Source organism: Dipodomys ordii, unplaced genomic scaffold (genome assembly GCF_000151885.1).
Source record: "Dipodomys ordii isolate 6190 unplaced genomic scaffold, Dord_2.0 Scaffold37, whole genome shotgun sequence".
Classification (NCBI taxonomy): domain Eukaryota; kingdom Metazoa; phylum Chordata; class Mammalia; order Rodentia; family Heteromyidae; genus Dipodomys; species Dipodomys ordii.
In genome coordinates this window covers 7525516-7546774 of record NW_012267253.1, presented here as the reverse complement: position 1 = coordinate 7546774, position 21259 = coordinate 7525516, and the positions used below count along the sequence as shown (strand labels likewise).

General features: G+C 49.6%; 1 protein-coding gene across 1 annotated transcript in view; it reads right to left on the bottom strand.

The window, feature by feature from the left end:
- Positions 1-21259, bottom strand: part of Ttc7a (tetratricopeptide repeat domain 7A) — a 118878-nt gene that overhangs the window by 39034 nt on the left and 58585 nt on the right. The window contains exons 9-15 of the mRNA XM_013017953.1: positions 19206-19343; positions 18604-18687; positions 14623-14727; positions 5768-5885; positions 4345-4402; positions 3347-3419; positions 1511-1671 (exon numbers count right to left, since the gene is read on the bottom strand). Of these exons, the coding sequence (XP_012873407.1) occupies positions 1511-1671; positions 3347-3419; positions 4345-4402; positions 5768-5885; positions 14623-14727; positions 18604-18687; positions 19206-19343 (737 nt within the window). The remainder of the gene's footprint in view (positions 1-1510; positions 1672-3346; positions 3420-4344; positions 4403-5767; positions 5886-14622; positions 14728-18603; positions 18688-19205; positions 19344-21259) is intronic.

Here is a 21259-nt window from a genome sequence, read left to right as displayed (position 1 = left end):
GTGAGCCACCGGTGCCCGGCTCAAAGTTTTGATAACCTTGTAATGCTGTTATTATACCTGGGATCCCTGCGCCAAGGTGTATCTCTTGTCCATCCTGCTTTACTTGTGCTTTATAAGTCTCAAGTGTCTTATAAAGTGAGGTAATTCAATGGCCTAAAGGCTGGGTGAAGGCTCAGAATCAGGGCCATTCATCAAATACAAGGATGACCTACTGTAGTGGCCACAGTCTGCTGTGGTCAGCTAAGATGTGCCTGGAAAGAGGGCAGAGAAACATGCAGTGTGAGGATTCTGAGCACTTAGGCCAAGGGAAGCTTAGATGAGGGTAAAACAGGGTGAGGCTCAGAGGTCCTGTACCCTAAGTACCTTTTTATAGCTATTTATTACCAGTGTCCTGGCAAAGCCACAAACAGAACCAACTGTTTGCAGTGTCCTCCGAAGGAGGCTCAGGGTACAGGAAAACCTAAGCCCTGCCCTGCGGTCAGCCCTGTCTCTAATGGTCTAGGGACAGCCAGAGGTCAAAGTCCAGGTGTCTCCAGAAGGGGAGCCTCCCTGGGCTGGGATACCTGCAACTTCCCTTTACCACCTACTACCACAGTGACACCCAGTGACATTCCCTGAATCTCTGTGAACCTGCTCACTCAAACCAGTTGGCCACCATTCCCGGGGTAACTAGGACCTCAGCTTTTCTTGGCTTTCTGCAAAATAACAGCCTTCTCTCAGACCCCGAAGTGGAACAAGGTGAGAGTTGGGTTTCTCAAGGGTCTCTCATTCAAGATTCTGGGGTTCAGAGTATCAATGCCTGTTATGCCCAGTGTCACTTGTTCGTATGGAGAAAAGGGCAGAAATCAAAAGATGACCTCCCATTAGTTCCTTCCCACAGAGTAACATCACCTCCCAGCCTCGGCTGGCCCTGCGCGCTCTTATTCCCCAGTGTCTAGTTCAATGGTGGCAGGTCCTTTGTGGTGAAAGGGAGGAGGCCTAGTCCTGCCCCATCCACTGCTGCCTGGGCCAGGTGTAATTTGAACCCTGTTCCAAGCAGCAGGTTATCTTGCTGCTGTAGTAAACATGAAGAAGCAGAGATAACTATCTCCCATCTCCAGCAAAGAGGAGGCAGCTGGCCTGCTTGGAAAGCCCCCCCCCGACCTCTGCCCACCCAGTAAGTGTTATCTGCATCAATCAGAGTCATGATGAAGTTATGCCTTGGTGCCCATAGGAGGCTCACACAGAGCTAGATGGATACACAGCACAGCACACGTGCATTCTAGCACATTCCCTTCTGGGCACCCTCAGGTACCTGTAGAGGCTTAGGAGCAGCATAAGTTCACTATCCAACACCTCTCATACAGAACACTAAGTCCTCGGGGACCCATACCTCTTGTCTCTCCACCCAAGGAATATCCACAAAGTACACATTTATTCCATGTGTGTCAGCTGGCTAAATGTGTATATATATTTATGTGGAGGTGGCATATTCAGCCAGCCCCCTATCAGTGGTCCCTGGGTAACTTACTTGAAGTTCTCGGGGTACTCAGTGATGGCCATGTTGATGACATCCAGGGCATGCTGGTAGTGCTTCTGAGCAGAAAAGAGCAGTGCCAGCAGATGGAGGGCATTGGCATCGTCCCTGCACACTGTTAGAGCTTCCTGCAGCTGCTCTATGGCGCTGGAGATCTGCCAAAGGAAAGTGTCAGCTTAGGGACCTTCCCCTGGGTTGTGTGAGGTACTCAACTCAAGTGAGCCCTGGGCACTGGAAGGCAGGAATGTGCGTGGATAAAACACATCCCCCAGACAACCTGGCAAAGATGGACCTCCATGGGAACTAGGGGAGAGCAGGTTTCTAGTGCAGCATAAAAGAAGCTGGAAAGACGTTGGGCGGCAGCACCTCTAATGGGAGAAGGGAAGCCTAAGGGAGAGGTAACCTGGCCATGAGTGGAAGCCGTTTCCTGGAGCAGTACAGTCACAGAAGGGGTGGGGGAGATGACGAAAAGGAATGCTTCAACTAGGTGCTGGTGGCTGACATGGGTAATCCTAGCTACTCAAGAAGCTGAGATCTAAGGACCACAGTTCAGAGTCAGCCTGGGCAGAAAAGTCCATGAGACTTTTTTTTTTTGGGGGGGGTCCGGTCGTGGGGCCTGAACTCTGGGCCTGGACGCTGTCCCTCAGCTCTTCAGCTCAAGGCTAGCACCACTTGCGGCTTTTGAGGAGTCGAATCCAGGGTTTCAGGCATGCAAGGCAAGTCACCTTCCCAGCCCAGTCCATGAGACTTTTATCCCCAATTAACCACCAGAAAATTGGAAGTGGCACTGTAGCTCAAGTGGTAGAGCACTAGCCCTGAGTGAAAAAGCTTAGGGACAGTGCCCAAGCTCAGTTCAAGCTCCATGACCACCACCAAAAAAGAAGGAAGGAAGGAAGGAAGGAAGGAAAGAAGGAAGTCTTGCTTCTTAAAAAGTCTTACATATCGGCTTCTTGCGTGACCTGAGGAGGATCCTCCAGCCCTTACTCCGCCAGGCCTCTCGCACTGGCCTGGTCTCACCAGGCCTCTGTGTAGGCTATGAACACCAGGGTCAAGCCCAGAGTTATCACATAGGGAAACTCACTGTGTCTAAGCCAAGGAAAATAGGAGAAGGAAGCTAAGATCAATGTGGTTAAAAGCTTGGCTTGTCTGTATTCAAAGGCTGCCTTTGCTCTGTGATTCTGCCAGAATAGATGCCATTATCCTGGGCTAACCCTCACTGCTTTGATGCAGCCAGCTATGGTCTGACTGGTTGGTGAGCCTGAGATATAGTCTTTGAGCTTTGCTAAGAAGCAAGACTCTTCAAAAACAGGTTCATGGAGGAATGGCTCAAATGGTGGAGTGCCTGCCTAGAATCCACACAGGGTCCCTCCACCTCAAGGTTGCCAAGACCTAGGATCCCCAAGAAAGCTGGGCATGAGGCCTCCCATGGCCCAGCCAGCTATCTTGCTAGGAGGAAGGGCGCCAATCGGCAGAGATGAGTAAATACTTACAGAGATGAAAAAATGAATCATTGATAGTTTATCATTAATTTGATTGGCAAGAAAAGCACCAGGTTCTTTTACAGAGGGCTAAATATAAAGTAAGTTATCTCAGGTATCTTTCCATCTAGATTTCTGGGGGCAGAGTGAAGCTCCTGGAGAGAAACACACAAGAAACCAGTGCCTGGGCCAGGGCCTGGAATCCAGCAGTGTGGGTGCAGCATGGAGGTAGTGGAGGAGTGAGTGAGTCACAGGAAGGGAGTGATGTGAGAGGAAGGGAGAAAAGTGCAGACAGTATTGGGAATGACAGCAGGGCCCCTGGATCTGGCCATCAAGAAGTGTGACAACTAACCTGTCGGACAAGAGCCAACTGCAGAGAGACATACAGGATGATCTGGGGATCATCAGGAGCCAGTTCCTGGGCTCTGCATAGGAAGAGACAGTCAAGTCAGTCACCAATGATTGAGTATCAAGTGTGTGACTTGGATCTGCAGCCTGCCAGCACTGTGCTGGGTGCTACAAGGGCATTAGGTTTGGGCGGGGCTGGGGGGGAGGTGTTGCCAGACTCTGATGTAGTGGGGTGTCCACTTGAGATATGACAACTCAGACAGAAGGCCCAAAGGCAACCCACAGCAGGGGACACAGGTTCTGGAAGGATGGCACTAGCTGAGATTAGAGGCCTTCTAGGAAGACAGCCTGGAGGTGGCAGATCCCTCCTATAATTGGAAGTGGGGAATGGCAGCGGGTACATGCATACCATTCTGAGCATTTGTCCAAGTCATAGGTTAACACCTCCCCGAGGGCTCAGGGACTGGGAATACCTTCTCTGGGCAAGAAGCCTTGACAATGAAAAGCTCCATTGATGCTCCCCATTCTCTAAAGCTCCAGGGGGCTAGCCAGGCATGGAATCTTCCTTCATGGTTGGGGAATGACCTGCCCTGCGTGGGGCTGGGATGCCACATGCTCCAATAAGGAGGGAGCTTAGAATAACTGATATGAGGCAGACAGAGGAGGAAGGAGAGGGAAGGGCTTTGTTGCCTGCCTCCCTCCCTTCCTACTTCTTTCCCTCTGACCTCAGGCTCCCAGGAAATCTCTGCAAGATCTGTGGGACAGGGGAAGGGAGAAATGGGAGCTGAGAGTGGGGCTCAGTTGGTTGTCTCAATGGGTTGCCCTTGCTAACTGTGTGACCTATCAAAGACTTCTAGCTTCTCTACCCCGAATGGAGCCACAGAATCCTCCATTTCACAGAGGGTGGACACATCAGAGGGCGCAGGAGGCAAAGCATGTGAAAATACTACCTCAAGCCTCCAGAGACAGATAGGGCTTCTGCAGGCTGTAAGGTCTCCTCACCTTTCTAGTGTCTGCAGGGCCTTGCGGTGCAGCTCATCTTGCTTGGACTTCAGGGTGGCTGCAGGAGAGAGAACAAAGTCTGAATCATCAGAGGGGCACTGAGAGTTACCATCCCTACCTGACCCCATCACCAGGACACAGAAGTGTTGCAGATGGAAAGCCCACCAGGACTCAGTATGCAAACCTCAAGGTCCAGCAGCCCCGGCTGACACAGTTGTCTCAGCCACCCAGCACATTCCTTGGCATGTGAGTTCCTTCCATGGCTTTCCCTGCCACCTAAACCCATGTGACCCTCTCAAAGGCCCAAGCCTCCAAAAACTGTAACTAAGATGTTCCTTCTGAAAGGCCCAATCCCCAAAAGGCCACCAATTCCAGGCTTCCTTACCCACCAAGTTGTATCAATCTAGTACTTTGTCAGTAAATGGCATGCAGCTTTAAATGAAGCAGGGCAGGCATTTTTAGCTTTAGTACCACACTGAGCACCTGAGGAGCCTTTCCATGACTGTGGCTAGGTCCATCCTTTACCATATCAGATTGGGGAGGACCAGGTACAGAGCTGTCCGTGCTCCCCAGCTTAGACAGCTGCAGAAGCCATTGCTGCTCAGACAAAGGCTCAAGGCACAGGAGACCATTTTGATAAAACAGACTGTGACCAAGGGACTAGCGACTCTTCACTAGAAGACAGGGAATGGTTAATGCCAGTCTGTACCCAGCTCCCCTACCCAGCTTCTCTCTTCAGGTAAGTGAGGCTGTGCAGGGCCTCTGAGCCAAACAACATGGCCTGTACCAGGGACTGGTGGGCAAGGGCCCAATCTTGTTCCTGCTTTGGTCTGTCCCCTCAAGCTGCAAGAACACAAAAGTAAGTGGCTATCTGATAAATGGGGAAGATGTGAGTCTGAGCTGGCATAGCTGAGGACAGAATACAGGGTCTGGACAGGAAGGACAGGGTCTAGACAGCTAAGCACAAGGATTTGTGAAGCACCTACTGTGTACTCAGCACTATGTCATATATGAAGGGAGATCCCAGAGACAACTGTGGTGGTGAGGGTAAAGATGGGCCTATGAGAAGCATAAAGAAGCTGGCAGGGGGGATGTATTGGGCACTGCAGGAGACTGACCAGGAGCTTCACAGGATAGCAGCCTGGGTCTTGTCGGAGCCAGAGCTGGGCCTACAAGTAGGACAATTGGGTCCAAAGGAGGAGTATCAGATTGGCAGCTGGCCAAGCAAGAGTAGAAAAGGAACTGAGGGTTACGTGCATGCACATATTGGGGTGTCCGTGTATGGTATGTACAAGAACGTGTAGCTATGTCAGAAAGATGACAGTATCCATGGGGAGTGGCACTGGTGGGACAAGATGCCTCACAGGCAGTTTAGAAACTGGGGTCGTCCCCAAGCAGAGGCTAGCTGAGTCCTAGCACTCACCATCAGTGGCCTGCAGGCTGTAGGTGAGACCCAGAGCCAGGTAGCCTTTGGGAAGGAACTCTCCAGCTTCCTCTCCAAGGCCAATCACCATCATGGCAAAGTGCTCTGCCTCCTCCAGCTGCAAAGAGGAAAGAGGCAGAGGTCACTGGGTATGGCGGGTAACATGGTACCTGAACACTGCTGAGCAAGTGCTGGCAAGAACAGCAATTCCTCACATGTAGCAGCATGAGCAGAGGCCAAGAAGCTGTCTAGGTCATACAAGAACTGAGTGGAAGAATCAGCTGTTTCCTTTACCAGCAAGCAATTCCCTGAACCTATTGTTACCCCTCCAAGGGGCTTTGTGCTCAGGGGTGCTACCTCTCCCAGGGAAAAGATGCCCTTCACCCAGAATTCCAGCTCTCCAAATCTTGCTTTGTTCAGATCATGAACCCGAGATAAGTCAATTCATGCCTCTCCTTCCTCAGAGGCCTCTGTAGGGCTCTGTGCTGGGCAGACAGAGGGGAGCCAGGGTCAGGTCCTGGGCCTTGGGAACATGTGCCTTGCTGGACATGGCCAGCCCTGCAGAGAGGACAGGTTGCCACTCAGGCTAGTGTAGAGTTTGCTCCCTTCCTGAGCAGGGAGCTAGGGAGCTTGAACTTTCAGAGGAAAAAGGCCTGGGGTTGTTTTTGTCCTAAGAGCAGGGGGTGGGGTGCTGTTCCAGTTGGAAAAGGACCAACTGGCAAGGGTCAGGCACCACATCGTCATAACACACATCATCACACACAACACAGGACACAGAGGGCACAGAAGGCAGGCCTCACGGACACTGGGGTACACAGAATTGTTAGGCCTGCTGAGGTGGCAGGAAACATTACAGTTGGGGGCAGCAGCCATGTCCATTCCCACCATGTGCTTCCAAATAATTCCCCTTCTCTGTCACCCAACTGGGCCATGTGCCTGGTGCAGTAGCTTCCAGAAAAGGCAGGGATACTTCCTCCACCCCACCCAGTGGGAGGCATCAACACCTTCTAATCACAGATATCTCCTCCAGAGGCTCATACAGTCAACCAGGGGAGTAGTGACATTCATGCCAGACAGCTTCTGAGATTTGGCCAGGGACACTCTGCCCACCTCACCCCTGCTCAGGCTACCCTCCACCCCCAGCAGCACTGGAAAGGGGCAGGTCTGTGAGTCCTGGAGTATGACCATGGCCATCGCTGGGGAGAGTAGACAGCATACAATTGAGATCCTGAGATAGAGGTCATTAGGCAAGGGAAGATGAGCTGGGTTGAGCCTCCAGTTTGAGGACAGCCACAGTAAGCCATGTGAGAGAAACACTCACACACACACACCACCACCACCACCACCACCACCACCACATTGGAAGAATACAGAATCCGCCATGTAGAGAGGGAGATGGAAAAACTCACAAGGCTGAATGCACTATGTTATTACATGGCCAGCACCATTTTGGTTTCTTATCATTTTTTTTTCCTCCTCCTGGTACCAGGTTTGAACTCAGCACTTTGCACTTGCTTGGCTGCTGCTCTACCACTTAAGCCATGCTTCTAGCCTGCCATTTTGCTAATTATTTTGGAGATGGAGTCCCTTGGACTTTTTTCTGTCCAAATTGATCTCAAACAAAGATTCTCCAGCTCTGTCTCCTGAGTATCTAGGATTACAGGATGAGCCACCTGTACCTGGCTACTATTTTGAGTACCACTCACAAAGCAGGCTTTCTGCATGTGGAGTCATTGCAGTGATAATAAGGAAAAATATTATACTAATCCTATCAAGTATGACAATATATAGCACAATAGCACGAAGTATTAGTAAACATGAGTGTTCTAACTAGCAAGTAAATAGGGAGAATGCTGTCACAGGAAAAGCAGAAGTTAAATTAAAAAGAAAAAAAACACTTCATAATACACAATTCCTAGACTCTAATCAAGTGTGGGAATTTGAAAGCCCTAGGAATCTGGCTCTGCCATCTTGTCTCTGAAGTGTTAGAATCCCAACAACTCCATAACCAGTTCCTTCCTTACAAACCAGCTCTTTGCAGACAGGCAAATGCAGCTTGGTGATATATTGATTAGAACAAAGCTCTGGGCCACACTGCCAGGGCCCAAGTCCTGACATGATCATTCCCTAACTGAGTAACCTCAAGCAACTCATTCTGCTGTGCCTCAGTTCCCTCTTCTGTAAAATGAGGACAACAGTGTCTCCCTCATAGGATTGCTGGAAGGACAAAGTGGTAAGACATGGAGAATGCTCCAAGTGTTATTTGCCTAATGTCAAATGTGTACACATGTTATATACATGTCATGTTAACATTACATATATGTAGTCTGTCTATATAATATATATATATATATATATATATACACACAAAAGAAAACAATCTCACTTACAAATTACAAAGTAGCATTAAAGGTCCTCTAGAATGGGGGGTGGGGAGGTACTATTGTATGCTTTTTATCTCTTGGACTGCTCCTAGTCACAGAAAAACAGACTGTAGGACAAGCTGATGATGATGGTCAGTCTTGTCTGCTGGGTATTCTAGCTCTCCGACCCCACCCATGTCCAGGACACATGGACAAGTAGCCACCTGACCCACTGGCTGTCACAAACTCACCCTTCCCACAGGTAACACACTGGACTATATTCCCCCATATCCTATTCTCTTATGGCCTATTTAAATTTTTCTTTAAGTATTCTTTTCCACAACCCACTAGAGAGATGTGATCTTAGTCTCTGTTCTAATCTGATGATCCAGTCCCTTCACTTTTACCAGCTATCACCGCCATCTTCCTTCCCCTGCCTGGTACCTTAGAGGTACCCTTTTCCAGACCCCAAACACTTCCTTCTGTGGCTTCAGGTTAACTGGTGGTAACCAGCTGCTTCTGTGACCAGCTCAGGTTATAACACCGGGTCCCTTTCTTATTCCAAAATCTAGGTGAGGATATCCAGTGTTCCTGTCAATCCCACCCCCACAGACTGTCATAACATGCTCCTTTCCCCAGGGCAGTCATGCAACCGCCCCATGAAAACCCAGGAAGGTCCTCCCTGCTTTCCTGTGAATCCAGACAGACTGAGGCTGACTTGGCATGTTGCAGCACCACAGCTACCTAATGAACAGACTTTTTACCACTGGAGATTTTAACGCACAGGGAACTTCCATGGCTCACCCAGAGTCAGTCAGCTAGGAGGTGGTAGAACTGTATTTAATCTCAGGTCTACTGGCTCTGAGACTTTGAGATTCATGGCAAGCCTCTGTTTTGTTTTGTTTTAATCTTTCTCAGGATGCGTAGGACATTTTGATTGTTTGGTTTTGCTTTATATAAGGAAAACTTCCCTGCGACTTCCTTCAGTTCCCCTGTCTGTAGCTTTCCTAATTTGGTCCCTACATGAGCAGCCTTGTTGCTGGCGCTTGAAGTTGGTGCTCAAGCTGCCTTCTATCCCCAAGGGCAGCCAAAGAAGTTTCACCCTCAAATTCTCTACACTTTTCTCTCTGTCTGGGGATAAGAGAAATGTTCTTTCTGAGCCTACAGGATTCTGTTTAAAGAGACCTGTTTTTTCCTTAGTTCTTTCCCACAGGGCTCAGAACCTATTGTTTTGGGAAATTTACTTTTTTCCTTCCTGGGAGAGAGGAGAAGTCACTCTCTCATTTCTGCAAGGCTGTGGCAGGAGAGCTGGCATTTTAAAAATTAATTAATTTTTGCCCCTGCCTCATAAAGGCTTCCATCTTCCTGGCTCTGCCACTCCCGAATTAAAAAAAAAAGGGGGGGAGGAGGGGGAGGAAGGGTTGGTCCTGAGGCTTGATCTTAGAGGATTCTCTCTCAGCATTTTTACTCATACCTGATACTCTTATCATTTAAGCCATGTGTCCAGTTAAGCATTTTGCTGGTTAATTGGAGATGGATTCTCTCTCTCTCTCCTCTCTCTCTCTGTGAGATGGAATCTTGAGGACTTTTTGAAATGAGCTCCTCTAGGTCTAAGCCTCCTCAGTAGCTGGGATTAAGGTATAAACCACCAATTCGTAGGCTACATCTTTTCTGAGTGCCCACCAGTTTGAAGGGATTGTAATAGCAACAGTGACCATTTACCAGGCACTTGCACTGTGCCAACCAGGGATGTTCCTCACTTTCTCTGTGAGTTCACAGCCACCCTATCACACTGGTTGTGACATCAAGATTCTAGATGAGAAAACTGAAGCTCAGAATGAGTTAGTTTCTCAATCACATAGCTAGTAAGGAGGCAGGCAGGAATCAGACCTCTAGGTTCTCTGCTCTATAGCCTAAGCCTTTCCCACACCCTTGCTGCCCCAGGGGATGTACACCCTTTCTGAAGATGCATACACCAGTGTTCCATTTCACAACCTCCTCTGCTGTCTGTGACACACAGCACACATGCACATCCTGTCCTCCAAGCTTCCTACAAAGCTTCCAACTTGGTACATAAAATGTATTTGGAGAGATATTAAAAATTACCTACATCTCCTTTTCCTCCTGCTCTAAAAAGGAGGCCCCAGCAGGTTGCAGACCAAGCCAATGCAGCAGGCTGCCATGCAAGCCTCTTGGTTTTGAGGACTACTGTCCAGGCTGAAAGCCTGGGAAATCCTACCCCATCCAGGAGCCTCTGGCTGAGCTCTGGGGAGCCATACTCTTCCTTGCCCCACCCCAGACCTGCTCCAACTACTGCTGCAAAGCTTCCCAGCCAGCATGTGACCATCCAAGTCCCTCTACCGAGCCCCATCAGGGGGCAACCTTGCTTGGGGGTTCCCTTGCTGGCCTGGGATACAGGGACAACAGGTGCTCCATCTCAGGGCACACAGCTACCCAGGCTAGTTCTGCCCAGCACAACTTGTTTTTGAAATGTCTCAGTTTCAGCCTCCCGTCCTATAAGCCAGGGCAAATGGTCCACCCCCAGATTTCTGTCCCCCGCTCACAGGGATTGACTAGGCAATGTATGGGCTTGCTGGCGGCTAACATGAGCCAGAGAGAGGTACAAAAGCCAAGAGACAGAATCTGCCCTTCAGGATTCTTGCCTTGCTTTATACACCATTGTTCCCGTCTGTCATCAGACCACCTTTCCTGCTACAGCCTTGGGGACAGACGGTGAGAGGCTAAATTGTGCCTCTCCTGGCCTCCCTAGAGAGCAGGCTGCACGTGGCCACTCCACAGTCACCTCTCAGCCTCGTGCCCATCTGTGAGCCAAGAACTAGCCACAGAGAGCAAGGAAAACCACTGTGCCAAATGCAGACCTGGTCCTACCCAGGTTAGCTAGGGCCTGTGACCTAATACAGGTTATGAGTTAACACCTACTGTATGCAAACTTTCTCTGCAAGGAGAAGGGACCAAAGTGCATGACAGGGTAAATAAAGAGGATCCTCATCCAATGGACAACACAGGACCACACTAGACAAAAAGTCATTACAGAGATTGTTCTCAAGAGCAGGGAGGGTCTACCTACCAACTCATCACATGGAACACCAAGCCAATCCTGCCCACTGGAAGCACGGAGGCTCATACCTCAGTACAATCCAAAGTAGGTATAAATGAAGCTTCAGGAGGAACTTGGGGGAGCCTCCAGACCAGGCCAGCTGCCAGTAGTCCACCCCTACCCACATGCAAGGCCTCCTTCTGCCTATGACCAATTTAAACCCTAGCTCTATCCAGCCTGACACTCAACCTGCTCTTGTCTGCTTAAACAGCTCACCTTTCTCCCCATTCTGATGACAAGTCTGCATGTTTGAGCTTCCTTTTGGGCTTTTCTATTTATGTTGTCATTGATTACTTTGCTCCTAACTCATCTGATTTCAATTTGGACTGATTTGATCCTAATTTTATTACCATGTAATCTGAATGCACATAATTACTGTAATTATGCTGTGGAGGGAAACAGCTCCTCCATGGTAGGAAGACCTAAATTTAGGGCTTCCTGGCAAGGGTGCCGTTGGCTGGGTGGACCCACAGTTCTTTGGAGCTGGCAGTCACAGGGAACACAGATGCCCTCCCCTGTCCCGCCCCCAGGGACATGGTATTTTGGGCTTCATCTCAGGGATGAGCTTCAGGTCTGTCTCCAAAGCCCTGGAATAAACAGGATCTGAGTTGGGAGTTGGGAAACCCACTCCTCTGTATCCTCCAGCATCCATCACCCGTTGTCTGGTGGGCCTGGTCTAGGTCTCTGGGATCTGCCTGTATCCACCCATAAGCCACCCACATACTCACCAAGGTACCTGACCTCTATGGGGCAAGACATCTGGGCCTTCCTCAAAAGATTAAGAGAAGGTATAGCTGGGGGTAAGAGGTAGTCATCTCTGATAAGCATTGGTCTGAGTGGGGAAGTCAAACTGTAGTGGAAGGGCTTTCCACTGGCAACCTGCATCCAACCTGACCTCCTAGCTTCAGATAAATCTAGTTGAGTTTCCTCCAGATGTTATGTCTATGTCACTTCTGAGAGACTATTATTTCCACTTTACAGATGAGGAGACGGAGGCCCAGCAGTTTCATGTCTTACTCAGTATCACTCACTAGATAGGGAACAAACTAATAACTACTGCAGCAAACCTACCCTTCCCCAAAGCCTAGCACCTGTTATGTATGTAACATGCCATATGTAAGCCTTTCTCTCTTCTTTCTCTCCTTTCCACAATCTGCAGCAGAGCCCAGAGCCGGCACTTAAGACACAGGGGAAAGAAAGAAGAAAGTGCTGGTGTTACCCTTCTTTTTTATGTAGGACATCCATCCTCCCCACAGCAGAAAGAGACTGAGGCACAGGATAGTGCCTCCAGTGGGGATCTGGAGTGAGGTGGGGGAAGGGGGCAACAGTTTCCTGAGCTTGGAAAAGGTATTAGAGGTCATGGAATTTTCAGGGATCTTGTTGTCTTCCTTCCTGAGGCCAGTGACTTGTCTGCAAGGAGGGGACAGTGGCAAAAGTTGTTAAGGAGCGTTATTATGAAGCACCTGCTAGATACATCCAGAGACTAGGCACTGCCACCTTAGCACAAAGCTGGGTATGTGACAGTGAGTGAAATGTCAGGCTTACAAAAAATTAGGGAGGGCTGTCTTCACCTCAGCACCCTCTTTGGGGGACTCCTGGGCCTAGAGTGTAGAGGAAGGAAATGGGAATGCCTAGCCTGAAGGAGAAGAAATGAGGGGTAAGAGCTCACAAATGGAAGGGATGAGGTACTTGTCCCATGTCTGGTACAAATAGGACCAATTTCACTTGGAAGAAGAAAAAGGGGAAAGGAAATAAAGGGTGAGTAATGTTGATAACAGGAATTTGGGGGAAGCAGGGGAAGAGACACAGGCTCTGTTGGGTGGTTATGGGAAGAGATTAAAATAACAAGGAGGATGAATATGATCAAAATAGATTGCCTGATAACAGTAATTGGGGGAGGGCAGGAAGATTAGGATAATAAGGATGCATATGATCAAAATAGATTATATTTATGATATGGAACAAATCCTGTGGAAATTGTTTTAGGAAGGGGAAAGGAAGGTGCAATATAGGGATGAGATTGATTGGAATACAGTGTAAACATTTGCTAATTTAAAAAAAAGGAAGAAAAAGAAATAAAGCCATTCCTGACATTAGGAGACTAAGTGGACCTAAGAAAGACAGGACTGGGGCTGGGAAGGTAGCTCAGCGGTAGAGTGCATGCCTTGCAAGCATGAGGCCCTGGGTTCGATTCCTCAGCACCACATAAACAGAAAAAAAAAAGCTGGAAGTGGCACTGTGGCTGCAGTGGTAGAGCGCTAGCCTTGAGCTGAAGAGCTGAGGGACAGCGCCCAGACCCAGAGTTCAGGCCCCATGACCGGCAAAAAAAAAAAAAAAGACAGGACTATCAGGAAGCAAGCTGCCAGGGAGAGCGACTATCTGAGCAGCCCTGGGGGAATCCAGAGCCCTGGGGCTAGAGTTCTGCACAGGCTGGGCACCGGTGGCTCATGTCTGTAATCCTAGTACTCAGGAGGCTGAGATCTGAGAATTGTGGTTCAAAGTCAGCCTTGGCAGGAAAGTCTGTAAGGCTCTTATCTCCAATAAACCACATGAAAACCAGAAGGGGTGCTATGGCTCAAGTGGCAGAGCACTTGCCTTGAGCTGAAGAGTTCAGGGACGGTGCCCAGGCCCAGAGTTGAAGCTCTACAACCGACAAGAAGGAAAAAAAAAAAAAAAAAAGAGTTTCCCACAGGCCCACAGCAGCAGCCAAGTACACCTGGCCTGGGGCTCAGGCTCCCAGGCTGTTTTTCCCCTCTGCTTTCACTTTCCAAGCTGCTGACCTTGGGGGTGGGGTGGGGTGGGGGGGGGTGCAGGAGTGTCTTCAGGAACCTGTATCTAGGAAGAGAGCCTGCCTGAGATGCAGTCTCCTACCAGCTTACCTGCCTCAGCAGACATGAGTAAGTGGGTAACAGAATCCAAGGCAGGGATAAAGGAGTCCAGGGCAGGTCTCAGTGGCTGCAGCCAAGAGCAAAGAGGGGGCTACAAAGAGGCCCCCTCCTTCTGCTATGGTTGGCTTTGACTGCTATGGTTGGCTTTGACCCCTCAGGATCGTGCCTCTCAGGCATGAGGTCACTGGAAGCTTCTAAAGTGATGGCAGGTCTAGTAACTGAGGTCTTGCCTACCAACCCCACTAATGGGCAGGTGGGAGGTACCTCTACTGTCTCCCCATTTGATTCTAAGTACCAAATTCTCTGGCCTAACCACCAACCAGACAACCTACAAGGCTGTAGGTTCTCAGAAGTCTTTTGCTTGCCTACAGATAGCTGATACCCTCATTTCCACTTCAAGTTGGATGTCCTCATCTCATTCTTACCTGGGGTGCTCTCTCAAGGGAGAACAGAACCCAGGCTCTGACCTTCCCACAGCTCACTTACCCAGTGCAAGGACCCAATGCAGACCTTGGCAGCCATCAGGGGCACAGTGGGGTCCGAGGGCCGCAGCTTCATGCACTCCCGCAGCAACGACACGGCATAGGCTGACTGCAGAAGCAAGAGCAGAATATGCTGTCATTGATCTCCCTGGGTTTTCAGACTGGGGTGGCACCTCATGGCCTCAAGGGAGAATCCCCAGACAAGCAGTCCTCCCCAGCTCAAGAGCTAGAGAGAAGCCCCCAGCAAGAGGAGGAAACCGGTACTCATGGCAGGCAAGTTCCTCCCTGGGCCTCAGTTTTCTCATCTGGAAAATAGAGGCTGTGACCTTTATCCTTTGGACCTGATAACACCTAACAGGACAACAGATGGAAGCTCTCCAAAAGGAATTCAATTTTGTACGAAGATTACAGAGGTAGAAAACAGCTCTTTAAATGACATTCAGACAGAGCTGGTGTCAGGATTGTGGGGATCCACAGGGGTTGGCAGGAAAGAATGGGAGAAGTCAAGCTGGCAGGGCCAGAGATACCCTCCAGACAGAAATCTGGATCCTTTAGGGCTTCAAGGGCTCAGCCTGGACCTTTTAAGGATGCTAAGTATGAAGGGAGAGCCAGCTATGAAGAGAGAATATGGGGGCCCAAGCAGAGACCTAAAGAGTAATAATAATAGTGTCGAATATTTCTTCACAGTGTACCCTGCTTTAAGTCAAGCATCAGCGAGACATAACCCCAAGACAAATCTGATCCTCTGCTTGATTTCATAAATAAAGTTTTATTGAAAGTCAGCCAGCCTTCCTCCTATACTATGGTCTGTGACAGTATGCATGATACCATGGCAGAATGCTATAGAAAAAGCCTGCTGAGCTAGCTGACCCCTGTGCTAAGTGTTTTGTAAATATTAAGTCACTTAAGTTTCACAACATTCTATGAGGTAGATACAATGTTCCTGAAAAGTGGAAACAGGTGCTGGGCAGGATGGTGCATACATGTTATCCTAGGTATGGGGTGAAGAGGCGCAATGTTGGTCACCATGGCCCATGTCTATCACAGCCAGGCCACCCTGGGCCTAAAAGCAAGATCCTACCTTGAAAATAACTAATGGAAAAAGGAGCTGGAGGAGTGGATCAAGTGATTAACAAGTGTGAAGCTCCAAGTTCAATCCCAGTACTACAAAAAAAAACAAAAACAAAAACAGAAAAAACAAGGCTGGCCCCCTCCTCTGTCAGGCTTCCTGTCTTAGTTGCAAAAACTCCTGTCACAATAACATATGATAGCCACCTTGATTCCTTGGTGAGGGGCTTGGAGTGGCATTCCCAGGACAGGGACATTTGCTATCTGCCATGAGCCAATCTAATGCTGGCACTGTGTATTTAGGCTCCAAAACTGTGAGCTAAATAATTGTGTCTTTACAGATTCTAAGCCTTGGGCATTTTTTTTGTAGTAATAGAAAACAGATAAATATACTCAGAATTAAGAGGCCAAGGGCCTGCCCTGGGTAGTAGATTCACTGCGGGAAGTGAGATAAGGCCATGTTCTTATCTTTAAGGAATCACAGAAAGGCTCAGGATAAAGAAGCCAAATGTCTTCATCCCCCATTACTCTCATAAGAAACAGGAGGGTAGAAGGCCAAGTCTAAGAAGCTGCTACCAAATAACAGGCCTTAGAAGACTGAGAGACTGCACTAGGGGCTGTAGCAAGGGAGGCTGTCAAACTATACTTCCTTTCTTGGGAAGGCCTCTCACCATGGTCTTTCCCATCCACACCTCCTAGCAGGCTTCTCATTAGTTCTCTGGGGCTTTTGAACTCTGGATCCTTGAAATCCAAGATATTCCAAACCCTGACCCTCTATCTTCCATCTACTCCTTCCCACCCCACCCCCACATGGATTTTTTTTTTTAATGCTGCTATTTAAGGAGCCATCTGAGGACTAGCAGTCAGCAGTCGGCTCTTTTTTGTCATGCCGGTTACCTAGCAACGCAGCCAATGCAACTGGCTGCATGGAGACCAAGAGAAGGAACAACCTAAAACATGCTATGGAGATCGTCCTTATTCCTGGAGGGCGAAATGCCTGGTATATTTATATCTCTCCAGTCTCACCTTCTGGAAGGTATAGGAGAATCTGGATTCCTCACTTTAGGCTCTTGGCAAAGGCAAGCTCTGCGCACTCCTCTGAAGGCTGACTGTCCCAGGCAGATGGATTTAGCATGCAGGATTCCCAAGGGGGATGGAGAATGTCTTCCAGAACAATCTCCGGCTGCAGAGAGCATGGGTGGGGATAGCCCAGTTTCTCCAACCTATGAAGCCTCATGTATGAGGCATTCACTGACCACCCAAACTCCCTGTGCCAGCCTGTCTAGATAGTGAAGGAAGGAGCCAGGCTGGGAAACTAGCTTCCAGAGGCAGGGAGGGAGCCAGCTTGTATCTGGACCTCTCAGGTCTCAGCTGTGTCTCCATGAAGAGGGGAGAAGACCCCTTAATTCCAAGGTGATCATGACATCTTTTCCAGAGCCCGGGCCTAGAGATCCCTTAGAAATTAAAGCTAACTTTTGCAAGGGTTGCATTCTCCTGAGGAGGGGCTCTGAGCTTTCCTCAGGTTTTCTAAGGGGTCCATGACCCTCAGAAGAGTAGACCCTGGCCTGCTCCAGGCTGTTACAGGGTAGAGGTACTTCCTGTTTCCTGGAAGTAGGAAGAAACCGCTCCATGCTGCCATATGCGATCTGCCCAGGTACCACATAAACTCTGGCTCCTCTTCTCCCCTGTCTGCCTGTTACCCACATCCTACCTACTCCGGGCTTATTTCTCCAACCCTTCCATCTTTACTCATCTCTTTTCTTCTACCAGGAATTCGGGTCCCTCCCACTGGCCTCCACCCATCTACATCCTGCCAGACCACATCCTAAGGGTCTATTTTGCTCATCCCTTATGGACAGGCCTTTCCCCTTCTATATGGTAAATCTCCCAGAGCCTTGGCAGTATGCTGCTGGGCACAGGGCCAGCAGAGCATGCTGGACTTCAAGATACTCTGAGAGGAGGCCCATGTGATGGGCTACTAGGACTGAAAAGACCAATGCCCAAGCAGAGGGCCGGAGGAGGTTCCCTACTGACTCAGCTATGCTCCATAGCGTCTGCTTGCCTGCCAGGCTGCAGCACCTGGTCTTCCTCCTCTCCCTACCAGGCCCTGGCCTGCCTGGCTGCTGAGGCCCAGGGCTGGCTGGCAACCCTCCATTTGTGGAGGTGGAGTTGGCATGCTGTGAAGGCCCTCCTCAAAGATGGCCCGCACAGCTAGAAATGGAACATGGCACAGATGGGCCAGGGGGCGAGGGATTCCCTCAGCCCCATGAAAGGGCTTTGGTTATATTTACAGCTCCTGGAACCATCTGCAAGCTCATGCTGCCTTATTTCTTGCATTCGTAGCACCCAGAGCCCCAGCCCCCCCAGCCCCCAGTACTGGAAAGGTTTTCCTTTCATGTTGCTGCTTAAAATAGAGATTGGCATAGTGGAATTCTGCTCTGAGAGAAAATTGGGGATGCTAGCACAGGAGCCAGGACAGAGGAAAATATCCTCCCTGTGCCCCTTGATCTGAGACCCCTGGCCATATCTACTCTGCCCCCTGCAAACGGCTGCTGCTCCATTCTACTCTTGCATCTCTTGTTCTTAGGCGATTTTCCAATTCACAAGCAGGTCAAGTCCTGGTGCCTCACTCAGAGGGCAGGAACAGTGACCCCTTCTTCACATGGACCACATCCCATTCCTGTCTCATGCTGCCACATCCACCAACCCACCGACTTCTGCACGGCCCTCAGAGGGTAAGTACACATACACGCGGCATGTGTGCTCGTGTATGTGCGCGCGCACACACACACACACCAGCAGCCCTCAGAGGGTAAGTACACACACACACACACACACACACACACACACACACACACACACACACACACACACACACACACACACACACACACACACCAGCAGCCCTGGGCCTTACCTTCCCACAAGCCACCATGGAGAGGGCCACTTGGTACCAAAGGTGAAATTCTCCAAATGCAAACTTCATGGCTCGCTCTAGGCACTGGGGAGAGGAAGATGTTTAGTATGTCCCCATGAGAAGTCCTATCATTTCAGCTGTTCCATCCCCCTCCAGGGTAATCGGTATCAAAATTCACTGCCCCTAAAAAGCTGCCACAGATCTGTACTTGATTCCTATTGGATATCCAGGAGAAAGAGGTCCTGCTGCTGGCTCAGACATGTGTACAAGTGTCTAACTTAATATGTGAATGATTTCACAGGGCAATGGTAAAGTGTAAATGCTTTCAACATGTACACTTCTGATAAAAAAAAATAACAGCATTGTTCTCAGCTTGTTCTGTGTATGAACTCATTTATTTGTCCTGATGAGATGGGTTCTCTGTTCCATTTCAAAGACGAGGAAGCCAAGGATGTGATTTGCTGAGGGCTCAGGTCAGAAAAAGGCAAGGCAACCTGGCAGTTAAGTGGGACCAGAGGAAGGCACAAATCATAACAGCGCCATCAGATTCCTGTTAGGCACTACCTGACTCTCTGAGTGGGGAGATGCCTGGCCTGCCATACCTCCGACAGCATGATGTACTGGCCCCTCCTGCCCAGTGTAATGCTCAGGAGGTCGTAGATGGCTGCAGCATTCTGCAGGCTCACCCTCCGGTCCTCTTCTTGCTCAGGAGCACGGCTCAGCACCACGTCCCGAGTTGCCTGTGGGTGGAATTGGTTTGGGAGAGAATAAGAAAAGAAGGTAGGTGGGTGCTTGTACCCAGAAGGTCCCACCACCTTTTCACTACTGTCCTAGGCCAACCAAGTGGCCACATTCCTGTCCCCACAGAAGCTGCCTCTGAGAAACCCTACCACTCCAGGAAATCCCACGTGGTGAGGGAGCATCCTGAGGTTCAGGGATCCTGTAAAATTTCAAAGCTACAATACAGTTTCAAGAAAAGTGTTTCAGCCATATACCCTTCACCTGTATACATCAACTACTGATATCTAGCATCCTTGCTGCCCTTCTCTAGGATAACAATCATTACTGTCCTTGTTCGTATTTTCTTTGTCATTCCAGGATCTGGTCTGGGATCTTCCTTTAGTCTCCTTTCATCTGACACCGGCTTCTGTCACGACACTGGCAGAGTATGGGCCAATTGTTTTCTAGAACTGTCCTCCGTGCTTTTAATTTTCTAAAATCATAGCAAGTTCCTCAGATGCCAGGAAAAATGGCCTGAGACAAGGCCCTGTTGTTTGATGCCCAGGAAGTAACTCAGCTGTGGCCTTTCAGTCACTCTTTTCTCTGTCCCACACTTGACCCTTCTCATCACCCTTGTCTACCCCAGACTCTATCGTTGGCTCCTTCCAGCCAACCACAAAACCCTCCTTTCTCTTGCTCCCCAGAGAGAGCTGCCTCATACTCAAGGGCACCGTTCTCCAAGCCTACCACTGGGGACCTCAAGAGCTCTCAAGAGTTGCCAGATGGCTGCTCAGGGAAGGAACCTGTGCTACAGTTGACAATTCTGTGCAGTTCAGAGGGAACTCCTTATCACCAGGCCTTCAATCCCCTAGTAAGAACGAAAGCACCTTGTATCATCAGTGGCCTGTGGTTCTATCTCTTTATCACCTCCACACTGCAGGGACAGAAGATACAGTGGAAGGCCAGGCACCGGTGGCTCATGTCTGTAATCCTAGCTACTCAGGAAGCTGAGATCTGAGGATCTCGGTTCAAAGCCAGCCCGGGCAGGAACATCCACGAGACTCTTATCTCCAATTAACCACCAGAAAACTGGAAGCAGCACTGTAGCTCAAGTGGTATAGCGCTCACCTTGAGCTGAAGAGCTCAGGGACAGAGCAGAGCCCAGGCTCAGAGTTCAAGATCCATGACAGAGAGAGAGAGAGAGAGAGAGAGAGAGACATAGTGGAGAGGGAGAAGCCAAAAATGCACTGGTCATAGGGGTTTATGAGCAACAACAGAGCAGGGACCAGGATGAGGATGCTGTGGGGCCTGAAGTTACTCCCATCCCTATATCTCACACATGTACTCTGAGAGCTGGGCCTGGCTTAGGCACAGCTGAGCTCCGGCTAGATACTTCTGCTATCTGTTCTCAGCATCCTCCTCCCTTGGGCCCTTTCCCTCTCTCCAGCATCCTGTCCTTTTCTTCACCTCCTCTGCATCTTACAGGCTCTTAAGACTAAGGACTGGACCAACAGAGAGAACAAGAAGCTGCTGACTCTGAAATGACAGCCTCCCCACAGATCCAAGGGCCCTTCCCACCCACCAGTGGTGCTCACTGCTTCCCTCTGCACAGGGCTGTGCTTCCTCTCTAGGCCAGGGTCTGAGACTCCAGAGACTCCAAGTGGTGAAGAGACATAAATTCTATACTGTAGGCTCAGGATGAAGGGCATTAATATGTCCACTGAATCCTCTAGAAAACAACATGGAGGTGATTCACCAATAGGGGTATTTCAGATAGGGATACAGACTGGTGCTACCCCTCTATCCATAATCTGTAAGTGTTGCCCATTCCTCCATGGGCGGGAGATGGATGGGCCCAGGAAAAGCTATCTACAAGAGGGAACCGGGGATTTCAGGGAAATGCACCGAAAGGCTGAGCACTGGTGCAAGTCTGGTA